This window comes from Oratosquilla oratoria, chromosome 32, assembly GCF_046742065.1.
Source record: "Oratosquilla oratoria isolate Oo_2021 chromosome 32, ASM4674206v1, whole genome shotgun sequence".
Taxonomy (NCBI): Eukaryota; Metazoa; Arthropoda; class Malacostraca; order Stomatopoda; family Squillidae; genus Oratosquilla; species Oratosquilla oratoria.
Genome location: NC_134808.1, coordinates 10,254,321 through 10,270,431, shown reverse-complemented (window position 1 = coordinate 10,270,431; position 16,111 = coordinate 10,254,321). Strand labels below are relative to the sequence as shown.

The 16,111-nt window shown below is 40.4% G+C and overlaps 1 protein-coding gene across 4 annotated transcripts in view; it reads left to right on the top strand.

Moving 5' to 3' along the window:
- Positions 1 to 16,111, top strand: part of LOC143041767 (E3 ubiquitin-protein ligase AMFR-like) — a 339,879-nt gene that overhangs the window by 198,483 nt on the left and 125,285 nt on the right. For all 4 annotated transcript variants that reach the window (XM_076213801.1, XM_076213800.1, XM_076213798.1 and 1 more), the window contains one exon: positions 12,707 to 12,852. In XM_076213801.1, the coding sequence (XP_076069916.1) occupies positions 12,707 to 12,852 (146 nt within the window). The remainder of the gene's footprint in view (positions 1 to 12,706; positions 12,853 to 16,111) is intronic.

The window sequence follows — 16,111 nt, the reverse complement described above, 5'->3', positions numbered from 1 at the left end:
GAGGGAAATTTTGACTGCTTTTCACAACTCTTGGAAGACATATGTGAAGATCAGAGAGTGTGTTGGTACAAGATTCTCTGAGTTCACAGCTTTTTCAATCATTCAAAATGTTGGACACTAATACCTGGCCAAGGGAAGCCTTAACTTGACCAGTTTGGTGCACAGTGTTTGAGCATTTCAACAATTTGCTATAGGAAACCAGCCAGAGTCCATCCAGACTGAATAGAACTCCTTCAAGTCATACTGGAACTCAATTCTGATGGACTTGCAAAGCTGTGATGTTTGGAAAGCATTTGCCAAGGTTTCAACAAGCAAGTTCCCCAACCTCAGCCTTCTCATCAGGGTCTTACCTTTCCTATCTGCAATGCCAAGGTGGAAATAGGATTCCGTACAATGAGCCAAATTAAGACAGACGATGTAGATTAAGTGCTCGCACTCTAGATCATCTCATGAGGATCATCATTGAGTAACCCATACAGCATAGGAGTTTTTTTTTTTTTTTTTCAGAAATCAACTCAAAATGATGTAAAATCAACAAATCTTGCTTATTTTGATTCATTTTATTGAAATATGCGTGCAAAAGTTTGGTAGAACATCCATAGACTTTCTTACACTCATGCGAGTTGAACAAGGTCGTATTTTTCGGGGAAGCTTCATTAGAATTTCAGTCCCTGTTTGATATTCTATGTTGCTACCTCTTGAAAAAATACGTTATCACAAGTATAAATGGTGTGTCTGCGGTGATTTAAAAGTTATCACCATTCTCATAGGAATGGAGATACTGTACACCAAGCACTGCTGTTTTATCTGCGAGTGGGACAGTAGAGTTAGAAAGCAACACTACATAAAAGAGTTGGCCAATTAGAAACAGAATGCAACCAGGAAATAAAAATGTCCTTCGTGTGCCGTTGATTGACTGTGATAAAGTTTTCATGCCACCGCTTCACATCAAGCTGGGGCTCATGAAGAATTTCGTGAAGGCACTAGACAATGACTCGGATATTTTTCAGTACCTGTGCAACAAGTTTCCAGAATTGAGTTATGCAAAAGTGAAAGAAGGTTTGTTCATAGGTCCACAAATAAGGAAGGTAACTGCTGACACACACTTCCAAGACTTACTGAATGATACTGAAAGAAATGCATGGGTGGCATTCAAATCAGTTGTAACCACTTTCCTTGGCAATTATAAATCAGCTGACCATGTTGATGTTGTGAAGAACTGCATCAGTGCGTACAAACAGTTGGGTGCCAACATGACCCTCAAAATTCATCTCCTCGACTCACATCTTGACTTCCTCCCTGGACACCTAGGTTTAGTCAGTGACGAACACGGTGAACGTTTTCACCAGGACGTCTCGGTGATGGAGTCACGATATCAAGGTTGGTGGAGTCCAGTAGTGTTGGCTGACTACTGCTGGACACTTCAGCATGACATACCAAATGCTCAGCACAAACACAAGTCTACGGCAAAGAAATTCAAACCAAACACACCTTAGATTAAGGAAGAATTATCAGTGTGTTTAGATTTCATGTGTGTATTATATGTTGAACTACATACATATACAAAGGCTTTTTCCCTCTTACAAGGGAGGTAGCCAAAAAGCAAAAGGCATAAAATCATTCCCTTCCATTCCATCCCTGAATACACTCCACACCCCTCCACCCTCCCTCTCATCTTAGCACCTCCCGGATGACGGGTCATCCCTGCACCTTGTCCAATGCCCTGGGTCAGAAGCAGTGTCGCAAGACACAGCACATCCACAGCAAGACCACTTCATTAAATCTGTGACCCCCCCTCTCCGTCCCCCCATGCATAAAAGGAGAAGGCGGGAAGAAATCCCTTCGGGCTGCGTCAAATTTTGCTCACACATACTACCTCACCGCCCATCCCCCCACCCATTCCACCTCATGCAACACAACATCATCCATATACAACCATTCTCCATTCACCTCTGTTTTCTGTCCTTTCCCGTCCTTCCTCCACAAACATTCCCCTCTTCCCCAAAGCCCCCTTCACCCCATCCATCCACCTCCCCCCCGAGGCCCAGTACTTTGATGTAGTGGGGGGGCTTCCGTGTTGCAAGGACGGGCTGAGCTGTGCCAGCCAGGTGCAACCATACTGGAGAGGTCAGCCCCGAGCTACCAGACGAAAACTGAGCCAAAAGTCTTTTTGTTGACGACCCTAGCTTGTCTTTGATTATGGAATGGAATACTCCTAGGATTTATTGCCCTCATCCTATGACAGTTGTTTTAGGATGAGGTTTTTGGGGTAGTGAATAGATAGGGGGTCCCTCACCCTTTTCCTTTGTGAATTCCCCTATCCCTATCCTTCATATTTGCTACCCTACTCTCCTTTTTCACCATCTTTCTCTAATACTTGTTAAGGAAGGTTCTGGTATCTTGGTGCCTTCCAAGCGACATGTCTGAACCCAGTCAAGTGGGGATGTATACCGCGAGGTCACTACTCCCTGCGAGGGCCGAAAGCCCACCGACTAGGGAATGCATGTTTGTGAGGTAGGTACTAGGCTGCTGACTTCCTTTCTCCCTATCCAGTACACATGCAGAGTGACTATGCCGGACCCATCCTAAATGGGACAAAACAAGAGGACAAACCCCGGGTTGACAAAGTCTCAAACTCACCTCCGAGGCCCTGCATGTGTAAATAGTCGTTTCTGGAACCTCCCGACTCTGCAGAGACTTTTCTTTTATTGTGTGTGGCAACGGGCAACAGCAGTATCTTCCTTCTATGCACTGATTTTTCTTTCTCAATATATGGTGTGCCCTCATAAATATACACGATGATGGCGGCTGTTGAAACAGAATGTTCTAAACCTCCGCCACTACCTGATCCCTCTCCTAATATTGCCAATCCTAATATTGACAATATTGACTCAACAAAAATAAAAACCCCAGTTGACGACTCCGGCTTGAAAAAGGACTTCGGTAAAATCAATCAATCAAATGCTGCCCCTAATAGTCATAGAATCTTGCATTTACAATATGTCTCTCTTGATAAGAGTTATACAGACTTATATGAAAAGTTCCGTAAATTTGGACAAATTAAAGAGATCAGAGTTAAACTAACTGACAACTTTAAAGCTTGGCTAGTGTGGATCTCATTTCTTTCTAATCAGGATGCAGCTGCTGCCTGCTTGGATTATAATAATTGTAATGAGAATGAATCTTCAGCCCAACTTATTGGTAGAGTGCCACCTAACTTGGATATCTTTATATCCAGAAATCCTGGTAGAGGAAAGGAAGGAAAGTGTGCAGAGACCTCCCAACCCAGCTAAGTGGCTCATTATCACTCTTGCAAAAGAACGTGCTAACTTGTTCGAGTTTAGAAGATTCTTGAAGAGTCACCTTGGCTGTGGTAATTTGAATAACTCCCAGGTATCACGATTTGGAAGAAATTCCTTCTTAATTCATGTAAAATCTTATGAACAAGCTGCCATGGTGCTCAACTTGAAACAGAAATCGGAGATTAAGGAAGTTAAACCCTACTACACCTTTAGTTATGCCAAAGGGGTAATTTTTAATAGAGATCTGTATGACTTTGATGAAGAAGAGATTTTAGAAATGTGCCCAACTAATGTTTGGAAGGTTGCTAAAATCCCTTGTTCTTCTATGATTATCCTAAGATTTTGTGGTGAAGATCTACCTCATTATGTAGAGATAGAAAAAGAAGTTGTTTATGTGAAGCAGTTTAAGCCCTGTCCCCTTCAGTGCTTTAACTGCTATGGTTTTGGCCATCCTTCCCGCAGATGTGCAAGGGACAAAATGTGTTTGATATGTGCTCAGCCTGAACATGGGGATTGTTCCCGCCCAACAGTTTGTATAAATTGTAAAGAAGAGCATGATGCCAGAGATAAGAACTGTAATTTATAAGAAGGAACAGGAAATACTACTAAAAGCTCATGCAGATCATATAAGCGTAGGATATGCTAAAAGACTATTAAGTAATTCCAAAAGGTACAGTGATGTTGTTAAAACAAATAGTAAAGTGGATCAGCCAACAGTAGAAGGCAATAGAAATAAAAATGCCAATGTGAATGGTTCTGTTAACACTGAACCCAAGCCTCAGTGTAAAAGTGTAACTATGAAACCTAATGGTCTTTCTTCTTCTCAAGTAGGAATTTCTAGTACTTCTGAAGCCTCCTGTGCAGAGGTTTCCTCACCCCTTGTTGAAGGGGTGTCCCCTGCCCCATCTGGAGGGGCACCTAAGGTTTCTATTGTAGAAACCTCACAGGCTTCTTGTAATGAAGCCTCCTCTCAGGCAATCTCTCTTCCAGACTTGGGGGATTCCCCAGTAGAGGGATTGCTGACTAGTGTGCCTCACTCGGTAGAGGTGCACAGAAGCAATGAGGATCAAGGAAATGCTGAACCCAAGCCTCAGCGTGAAAGAGTCACTACTAGACCTAATCGGTCTTCCCCACAAGTTGGAAATTGTAGTACTCGTCAACCCTACTCTGCGGAGGTTCTCCCATCCCCAGTTGAGGGAATGCCTCCTGCCCCATCTAGAGGGGCACTTAAAGTTCTCATTGCTGGGACCCCACAGGGTTCCTCTAATAAAGCCTCCTCTCAATCAGTCAAACTTCCAAACTCGAGGGGCTCCCCAATAAAGGGATCACGGACTGTTGTGCCTCACTCAGTCGAGGCACACAGAAGCGAAGCAATGGAGTCTGAAGCTGTGTGCAGTAAAAGACTCCACAGTCCACCCTCATCTCCATCTTCTTCCCCAAATCGCGATAAACAATCTAAGAAAGAAACTAATAACCCGGACTCTACATCGTCGGTCGGACCATCGTCAGAGAGGAGGATGCCACCCGCGAAAGCAAAGAAATTAGAAAAGAACCCACCTTGTAAACCCTCTCTCTCCCAGACTTCTCTTACCAGACCAGTAGACCCCAAAAAGAAAAAGAAAACAGTATAATGTCCATAATTCAATGGAATATTCAAGGTTTTAATTCTCATCGAGAGCAGGTTGGGATTCTCTTTAAAGAACATGATGTGTCTGTTTTTTGTCTGCAAGAAACTATGCTTGGCAATTTATCCCCTAATATTGGACTTAATTATAAATTTTACAGTATCTCCTCCTATGATTGGGGGCCGTGCCCATGGAGGTACTGGTATCATTGTTAAGAAATGTGTAAGCCACAGAAGTGTCCAGCTACATTCGGTGTTGCAGGCTTGTGCGTTACAAATCTTTACCACTAAATGGATCACTTTATGTTCTTTATATTTGGAACCTGAACTGGAAGATCGACTCGTAGACATATATAAGCACCCCCGTCAGTTTGAGTTAAATGACCTACAATCTTTGGTTGAACAGCTCCCTGAGCCTTTTATTCTAATGGGTGACTTTAACGCCAAGCATCCTCTATGGGGTGAATCAAGGTGTGACCCCTGGGGCAATATAATTGAAGAATTTATTGATAGTAACGATGTCATTTTGATGAATGACTGTTCCAAAACTAGGTTTGATGTCTTTCAGAACTCAAGTTCTGCTATAGACCTATTTGTTCATCATCCTTAAGATTAGACTACAGTTGGTCAATAGATGAAAAATTACATGGTAGCGACCACTGGCCTATCCATATCAAATATTTAAAGAACACTCCCTCCTCTTGCTTACCTAAATGGAAGACAGGAGAGGCCAATTGGGAATTATTTAGGAGATCCACAGAGATTAATTATAAGACTAGTGATTTTGGTAGTAACTGTGATGCATATGACTACCTGGTAGACATACTTTCTGGTGCTTTCTCTTCCATTCCTAGGACAGCTGGTAAACCTCAACGCCCAGTACCCTGGTGGAGTGATGAATGTGCTATAAGCAGAAAGATTACAAGAACTTGCTATAAGAGATATCGGAGATACTCTTGTTTAGTTAATAAGATAACGTACAGAAGAGCTCGAGCAAAGCAGAAGAAAATCTTCAAGAAAGCAAAGAGGGAATCCTTCATTAAATATATTAGCGAATTGAAATATGACTCTTCCCCTACCTTAGTATGGAATAGGATTCGAAAATTACAAGGAAAGTTTACTCCATCTCCCTTACCCATTCTGAAGATAAATGACTGTTTTATATCAGATACAAGAGAAGTAGCAGAGGCTTTTGGAAGACATTATGCTGATATTTCAAGCCCACTACATTATTCACATGATTTCAGAAGAATTAGAGCCAAGACCATGATTATTCCTCCTACCAATACGAGGCATATAATCTTCTCTTCACCTTGGATGAAATGGATCATGCTTTATCTCTATCCTCCCCAACCTCTCCTGGAGAGGATGACATTCTTTATTCCATGGTTGGTCACTTATCCATATCGTCGAAGAAATTCCTTTTAAATGTGCTGAACAAAATTTTGGTCTTGTGGATCTTCTCCTAAATCTTGGAAGACTTCAATCATCATAGGAATCTTAAAGGCAAGAAAAGACCCTCATGACCCACAAAGTTACAGACCTATTGCTCTCACAAGCTGCATTTGTAAGATCTATGAAAGAATGGTTAGTACGCATTTAGTTTGGTTTTTGGAATCTAAAAAGCTGCTATCTAACAGTTTGGATTTAGAAGAAATAAGTGCACTCTGGACCCCTTACTTTTTATCACTCGTGAGATTGAGAATGCCTTCGCAATTGAGAACTAGCATTGGTTTGTTTTTTGACTTGAAAAATGCCTACGATACTACCTGGCGGGGAGGCATTCTGAAGCAAGTTGCAGAGTGAGGTATCGGGGGTCATATGTTCAATTGTTTAAAGGACTTCTTATCTGACCGTTATCTAAAAGTCCGAGTGGGCTCTTCTTTCTCTTGTGCATATCTTCAAGAGGAAGGGATTCCCCAAGGAAGTGTTCCGAGTCCTACACTCTTCAGCATAGCCATTAATAGTTTATTAGAACAAGTTCCCACAGGAGTTCATGGATTGGCTTATGCTGATGACTTCGCTATTGTGTGCAGCAAATCGACAACATTAGAAACGGGCCAAAATATTCAAGAGGTTATTAACCACTTCGGTACGGGACTTAAATCTCGCGGGCAGCAGCCAATGCCAGCCGTATGACGTGTCGTAATAATACTCACATCATAAAATATAGTCACCGCTTATATCGATCGTTCTCTCTTTCACCCGCGAATTTTGAAAACCACAGAGAATGGGATTCAGGGCGCATTTGGGAGAATGTAAAAACACAGGGGCAACTACAATAAATATAATCAAGACGCCGATATGGCAGCGTCGCGAATCTACTTGCTCCTCATGACGCCTACGTGTGCGGCACCGTATGGAAGGGGTTAACTTAGCAACAGCATGGGCTAATTGCAGGGGCTTCAGATTCTCTGCTGAAAAAACCAAAGCCATAAGGTTTTCTAGACTAAGACGCAAGGAAGAAATACCAACACTATTCCTAGAGGGTGTCATATTACCGTATGAAGATGAAGTAAAATACTTGGGTCTGGTATTGGATAAAAGGTTGACATTCACAAATCACATAAACGAGGTTGTATACACTGTCAAACAGCGACTTAATATACTAAAAGTAGTGTCCCGTTTCAACTGGGGAGCAGAACGTGTAACTTTAATAAGTCTTTACCAAACATTGTGCCTTAGCAAAATGGATTACGGATGTCAAATTTATGGATCGGCATGTAAAAGTTCACTGAAGAAGCTTGATATAGTCCACAATATGGCTTTACGGATCTGTTCGGGAGCCTATAGAACATCTCCAGTGGATAGCTTGTATGTGGACGCAGGAATTCCTCCCCTATATATTCGCAGGGAGGAATTAAGCCTTAGATATATATCTCGTGTCTTGACATCCAAACAGAATCCAAACTTCAAATTTGTAAAGCAGCTGATAGACAGAGCTCCAAGGAAAAATACTCTGCCGAAACCTTTAGAAGTGAGATGTGAAGTTGGGACAGAGAAGGTAGGACTTGTTCCTAACACAATTGCTGAGATCACGCCTCCCAAATTCCCTCCTTGGAACCGATGCCCCACTGAAATATGTCCTCTTAAAAAGAAGAAAAACAGAACTGCTGTAGAGCTAAAAAATGAATTTTTAGAACAATTATCAGTACATGCTGATGCAATTTTTATTTATACAGATGGATCAGAATCCCAAGACAGTGTTGGTTGTGCTGTTGTAACTGGTAGCACAGTTTTAAAGAGAGAGTTGCCTGATTTTACCTCTGTTTTTACTGCTGAACTGCTGGCAGTCAGCAACGCCCTGAAGTTTGTTTTTAATTCTGTTCCGTGTGGTAGGAACATTGTTATTTTTACGGATTCCATGAGCGTTCTATCCTGTGTAAATAATTTGTTGCCTCATCATTTTTTAGTGCAAGAAATACTGGAATGGCTGATTCTTATAAACAACAGAAAGAAGATAAAAGTAAACTTTTGCTGGGTGCCGTCCCATGTGGGTGTCACTGGAAATGAAAAGGCCGATGCTGCAGCCAAAGCCGCCACTAGGCTCACCCATATAGCAGACCGAAAAGTCCCACATACGGACTTGAAACAAGTGATCCATTGTTATACAATGAAGAAGTGGCAAGAGCAATGGCAAGGATGGACGGCAGTGTCCAGTGTCCAGAAATTCATCCCTTAGTGAACCCTTGGAAGTGTCCTCCTTTGGACAGAAGGTCAAGCATTGTCTTGACAAGACTGAGAATTGGCCATTCCTACATTACACATAAATTTTTAATGGCAAGTGGGGCAGAAAGGCTGGCCCCCCAATGTCCCACTTGCCAAGTAGTTTTGACAATAAGACACATTTTAGTTCAGTGCCCTGCATTCTCTAATAAGCGCAGGGCAAATTTCTTAACAGATTTATCTTTTAAAGAAATTTTAGGGGAGGAAGCTTGTGTGAAGAACGTTTTAAAGTTTTTAAAAGACATACATTTATTTTATGAAATTTAAAATTGTGTGTGTGAATGCTTGTGAGTGAGAGTTGAAGTGTGTTCGTGAATGTCTATTGTTTTAATTGTTTTACTTGAATTTTATTTTTATTTTATTTTTTAAACTAAAAGATAAATATGCGCTGAATGGCCTACCGGATCTGGCGCTTGGCCTTGGAGCCAAAAACTCCATAAATCAATCCATCCATCCACCTCATCATAGGACGTCCCCTCATGTTCACTCCCTCCACATCTGCCTTCCATACCTCTTTTACTAGTCTTTCTTCACTCATTCTTTCCATGTGTCCAAACCATCCTAATACTCTTTCATCAACCCTATCTCCCAACTCCCTTTCCACCCCTGTTCTCCTCACCTCATTTCTCACTCTATCCAGCCTAGTAACCCCCATCATACTTATCAGACACCTCATCTCAAACACATTCAAACTCCTTCTCTCTTCCTCTCTTATGCTCCATGTTTCTGCCCCATACAGTGTTGTTGGCACAATTACTCCTTCATACAGTCTCCTCTTAGCATCCATTCCCAAATGCCTAATCCTCATTACACTTTTCAATCCACCAAGGCATTTACTCACCTCTCTCAATCTACATTCTACCTCCAACTCCACTCCACCTTTTCCTGCCACATTTGCACCCAAGTATCTAAAACTATCCACTTCCTCCAGTCGCTCTCCCTTAATGCTCACTTCCAGTCTACTGCCACTTTCACCCCTTGAACATCTCATCACCTTACTTTTACCCATATTTATCTTCAGCTTTCTTCTATCACACACTCTTCCAAACTCTGTCACCAACTTCCTCAATCCCTCCAATCCTGCCACAAGTGCAGTGTCGTCAGCAAACAACAGCTGGCTCACCTCCCACTTTTCTCCATTTTCTTTAACCATCTCCAATCCCTGACCCATCACCCTTGCAATTACCTCTTGCACTACCCCATCCATGTACAAGTTGAACAGCCAGGGCGACACAACACATCCCTGACGAAGTCCCACCTTTACCTCGAACCATTCACTCTCTCTATTTCTAATCCTGACACATGCTCTACTACTCTCATAAAAACTCTTTAGAGCTCCTAGAAGCTTTCCTCCTATCCCATATATCCGCAAAACCTCTCACAGTGCCTTTCTCTCTACCCTGTCCTAAGCCTTTTCCAGATCCATAAAAGCCCAAAAAACATTCTTCCCCTTTCCTATAGCTTTCTCACATATCTGTCTTACCACAAAAATCTGATCTACACAACCTCTACCCATCCTAAATCCACACTGTTCCTCACCAATTACTCCCTCTGTTCCTCTCCTAATCCTCTCAATCAAGATCCTCCCATAAGCCTTCCCAACTACACTTAACAAGCTAATCCCTCTGAAACTACTGCATTCACACTTGTCCTCTTTTCCCTTGTACAGTGGAACTATACAGGCACTCCTCCAGTCCTCCGTCACCCTATCTTCTCTCCAGCAAACATTAGATAACCTCACCAGCCAGTCCACCATCACTGTACCTCCTTTTTTTTAGACACTCTGCATGGCATCCATCCAGACCAGGTGCCTTACCTGCTTTCATCATCTTAACAACTGCCTTCACTTCATCCTTCCTTATTTCTCCTCCATTTTCCTCACTCATCATGGTCATTTTCTTAGCATTTCCCACTGCAGCTATCTTTCCTTCCCTATCCTCCTTCACATTTAGCAATTCCCTAAAATATTCTGCCCATCTTCCCCTTACTGCCTTCTCTTCCATTATCATCTCTCTATCTGCACCTTTTACCTTTTCTTCTCTACTTGATTCGCCTCCACTTCCTCTCTTAATTTCTTTCCAAAACATCTTTTTATTACTTTCAAAATATTCTGTCATACACTTACCCCATTTCACATCTGCTCTCCTCTTTGCCTCCTTTACCTTTTGCTTTACTTCTCTTTTCTTTTCTTCATAGAGCCCTCCCATCTTTAATCAGGTCTCTTCTCTCAATACAGTATTACCTAGTTGTATCATACAGGAAGGGACCTGTGCTTGTAGTGACCTGTCTTTGTACCTCTCAGCATCTTGTTGGTTTTTGCACATACTATTTTTTTTGTCCAATTTGTTCCAGACATCGGTCACTGTATGGAAAATTATTCCTTTTCAGATCTCTTCTATAACTATCCTTTTTGAGTTTCTTTTTGTGTCCTTTTGTTTTTCTTCTGTCCCACTTTAATAAATCTTTTCTATCAAGGACTTCCACACCTTTCATGATTCTGTAAATGGCCAGTAGATCTCCTTGTCTTCTTTTCCCAGGGTTGTTAGTTCCAGTTTGGACAATCTATGTTTATATGTCAATTTTGAAAGTGTTGATGCTATCTTTGTTGTTACTCTTTAGATTCTTTCTAATCTCTTTACATTCTTTTTTGTTCTGGGTGTCCATAGTGTCGCAGCGTACTTTAATCTTGGTCTTAGCAGCGTGACTAATATTTTCTTTACCATTTCCTCATCCATGTAGTTAAAGGTCACCTTTATTGTTCTTAGTAAATTATAGATTTCTCCGACTATTTTGTCATATGCTTGTCTGGTGACATTTCTTGATGTTGAAGTTCACTTCCCACTTTTGGCTCCATTTCCATACTTTGTCCAGATCTCTCTGAAGTGATTCAGTCTTTCTCTGTACTTACTTTCTTTAGTAGTTTTGCAGCATCTGCAAAGAAGTTCATATAACATTCTACACCTTTATCCATGTTATTTATATATATGACAAACATTATTGGAGCTAGTACAGAACCTTGTGGGAATCCACTTATCATTTCTTCCCAGGTCGAGTTTTTATCTCTAAGTATCACCCTCATATTTCTCTCATTCAAGAAATCTTCCATCCATTTCATTAACTTTTTTTTGTTATTTCAAGTTTTCTTATTAGTTTTGTGTGTGGTACTTTCTCAAATGCCTTTTGTAAATGTAGGAAAACACAATCTGCCCATCCCTCCCTTTCTTGTATTATGTCTATTAGCCTTGAATAAAAACAGATCAAATTGGTGGTTCAAAATCTTTCATGTCTAAAGCCAAGTTGTTTTGGATTCAGTATCTTATTTTCTTCCAGATGTTTAATCCATCTACTTTTAATAACTTTTTCACATATTTTAGCTGATGTGCTTGTAAGGGAGAACTGTCTATATTTTTTTGGGTCTTCCTTATCTCCCCCTTTATATATTGGTATGATATTTGCATTTTTCCAATCTTGTTGTACCTTTCCCTCTGTGAGTGAGCAATCTTTTATTTTATATATCTTGTCCGCTAGCTCGTCTCTACATTCTTTTATTATCCAATTTGCATTTCCATCCAGACTGTGATTTTCTGACATCAAGGTTTATTATTTGGTCCCTTATTTCTTTTTGTGTTACATTCATTTATTTCATGGGGGGGATCTTTCTACCTTTTCTCCCTCCAAATTATGTGCATTTTCTGTTGTGAATACCAATTTAATATGTTTGGTCATAACCTCTACCATTGCTACATCCATATATTCCTCATTTTCTTGATGCAGTTTCACTATTTCTTGTTTATTTTTCAATTTACCATTCACATACCTGTATAATAATCCAGGTTGATCTTCACATTTGTCTATTATATCTTTTTTATAGTTTTGTTTTTCTTCCCTGCAAGGACAAAGTAGGATGGAGTAGCACCATTTGTAAGTGGTAGAGTGATAAATAGGACTAGCTTGTGGATTAGACATGAGTGTATGTACCAGTCATTGTTTTGGGTTAATTACATTTCTTCAGCCTCATCCTTTACAATATCAAACTGGATTTACTTGTTTTCAGGTGCAGCAGATGTTTCCAGATATATCCTACTCTCATATTCTAGAAGATTTACGGCACACCCATTCCCTAGAGGTAACAGTGGACAACATCTTGGAGCAACGCCTCCTTACCCCACCACCTATGTTTTCTAGTGATGACCCACCAAGGTAAATAAGCTAATGTATCTATACATTTTCATCTTAGAATATTGTATTTTCTAATTAAAGTAAATGAAATAATTGCTCTTGTTGTAGCTTCCAAGAGTATGAGTAGAAGAGTACAGAATGTGAATATGTTGATGGGAAAAGAGAAGTGGAATATCTGCTTATGAGGTAGAAGGAAGATAGAGTGTGCAAAAAGTGGAGAAGTAGAAGGGAGGGAGGCAAAAAGGTGAATGGAAAAGCAAGTTTAGTGATGAAGGATGAATCTAATGAATGTAGTGAGAGTGGAAAAGAAACCAGAAAAATAATGAATGTTTTTACAGGAGGAAGTTTTGGAGTGTGCCAAAATGGTGTGTGGGCTAAGGTTAATGGGTAGAAACAGGAGGGGCAAGAAATGATGAAATAAAGAGGGTTGATTTGGAAGTTGTTGAAAAGGGCCATGCATATAAGGTATAAAAGAAAATTAAATGAGGATTTGTATGATAGGTATAAAATGCATCCATATACCAATGGCTATTCCCCCTTACAAGGGAGATAGCCATAAAGAAAAAGGCATAAAAACTATTCCCACCCATTCCATCCCTAATACACTCCACTCCCCTCCACCCCCCACCCTCCCTCTTATCTTGGCACCTCCTGGATGACAGGTCATCCCTGTATCTTGTCCACTGACCTGGGTCAGAGGCAGTGTCACAAGACACAGCACATCCACAGCAAAGCTGCTTCATTAAATCGGTGACCCCCATCTCCGTCCCCTCATGCAGAAAAGGAGAAGACGGCAAGAAATCCCTTCGTGCTGCATCAAATTTTCTTACACATACCACCCCACCCCCCATCCCCCCACCCATTCCACCTCATGCTTCACAACATCATCCATATACAACCATTCTCCACTCACCCCTGTTCTCTGTCCTCTCCCGTCCTTCCTCAACAGACATTCCTCTCTTCCCCAAAGCACCTTTCACCACATCCATCCATCTCATCCTAGGTCACCCCCTCATGTTCATTCCCTCCACATCTGCCTTCCATACCTCTTTTACCAGTATTTCTTCACTCATTCTTTCCATGTCTCCAAACCATCCCAACACACTTTCATCCACCCTATCTCCTAACTCCCTTACCACTCCCGTTCTCCTCCTCACCTCCTCATTTCTCACTCTATCCAGCCTAGTAACCCCCATCATACTTCTCAGACACCTCATCTCAAACACATTCAAACTCCTCTCTTCCTCTCTTAAGTTCCATGTTTTTGCCCCATACAGTGCTGTTGGCACAATCACTCCTTCATAGGATAGGTAGATACTCTAAAGAAAAACAATACAAGCCACTGAAAGTAAGCTTAGATCTCAAACAATTGCAGAGGAAGTACTGTCCAGAACAACGAAATTAGCAAATAGTGAACATTATAAAAATATATGGATAAAAAAAGAAATGAGTGAGGAAGAAAAAGAAAAAGAACTTAGAAACAAAGTGAATGGAAAAAACGAAAAGAGAACTGAAACTGAAAAAAAAAAAAAAAATGGGAGAGTGATGGACCTGAGGCTGAGAAAATGGTATATAAGGAAAAAGGAAACAAAGAAGACAGAAAAAGAAGAGAAAGGAAATTAAAAATAGCATATACCAATATAGATGGAATAATTTCAGGAATGAATGAATTAAATGATTACCTGGCCTTAGAAAAACCAGACATAATGGGAATAGTGGAAACTAAACTAAAGTGTACACCACCCAACACTGTGGGACAAGGGTTATACAACTGCTGGACAAAGAACAGAAAGGATAAACAGGGTGGCAGAGTATTAATTTTGACTAATAAAGATTGAAATGTAACAAAAATAACTGAAGGAAAAAATAATGTAGAATCAATTATGATACAAGTTGAAAGCAAACATATGAAGAGTAGAAAATTTGTAGTGGTTTATGTGCCCCCCAAAACAAAGTCCTGGACAGAAAGTGATAATTCCAAAATATTAGAAGATACAATGTATGAATTAACTAATATACTGAAGGACAGAGGAAATACAGTAATTATGGGTGACTTTAATTCAAAAGAAATATGTTGGGAGGAAATGACAGTGGAGAGTGAAGAGGAACTCTGGGGCAACGTCCTGCTCGACATGACCATTGAATACACAATGACTCAGTGTATAAGGGAAAATACCAGATACAGAGGTAGTGAAGAACCATCAAGGCTGGACTTAATACTTATGACAGAACCTGAAATTGTCGATAACATTTATTGCAAAACTCTGATAGGAAAGAGTGACCATGTACTAATAGAATTTTGAGTTGAAAGAGCAAATGGATCAAAGCAGAAAGGATAAACATAGAATAGGAAGACTAATGTACAACAAAACAAATTTTGAGAAACTCAAAAAATTCTTTTGCAACGCGAACTGGGAAAAATTCCTAAATGAAGAAACAGGGATGGAAGAGAAATGGAATATACTAAAAGAAATTTACAATGAGGGAGTAAATAAATACGTACTACAACAAAAAATGGAAAGAACATGCATAAAAAGCTGGTACAACAAAAGGTGTAGTGAGGCTAAGGATAGAAGAGACAAAGCTTGGAAGAAATGGAAAAGAGACAAGAAAACAAGCAAATGGCAAATGTACATTAAACTAAGAAATGAGTATGTAAAAATACGCAGAGATGAAAAGAGAAACTATGAAAAATAATAATAGAAAAATGCAAGGAACAACCCAAACTATTTTACTGGTATGTAAATGGCAAACTGAAGAACAAATAAGAAATAGAAAAGCTGCGCCAAGGTAAACATGAATATACAGAAGAACTGGAAATGGCTGAAATTATGAACAACCATTTCAAATTGGTATTCACAATAGAAAAGTCACCTAACTCTGAGGAAATAGAGAGAGATCCCCTCAATGAAAGAAATAATTGTAACACAAAAGGAAATCAGCGACCAAATCAAAACCCTTGACGTCAGAAAATCACATGGTCCAGACGGAATTGCAAATTGGATACTGAAAGAATGCATGGAAGAATTAACCTCTTCACTCCGGGGCACATCGCACGTCTGGCAGCATTAGCTGCCCGACGTGCGATGCTGCATCATAATAATCGCATTATAAAAAATAAAGTCAGTGCTCAATCGTTCGTTCTCTTTCACCCGTGAATTTTGATAACCATAGAAAATATGATGAAGCCAGTTTAGAGAGAATGGAGGTTAAGTAGGTACGACTACAATAAATATAATCAAGATGCCGACATCGGCATCATCGCGATGCAGCATAATGG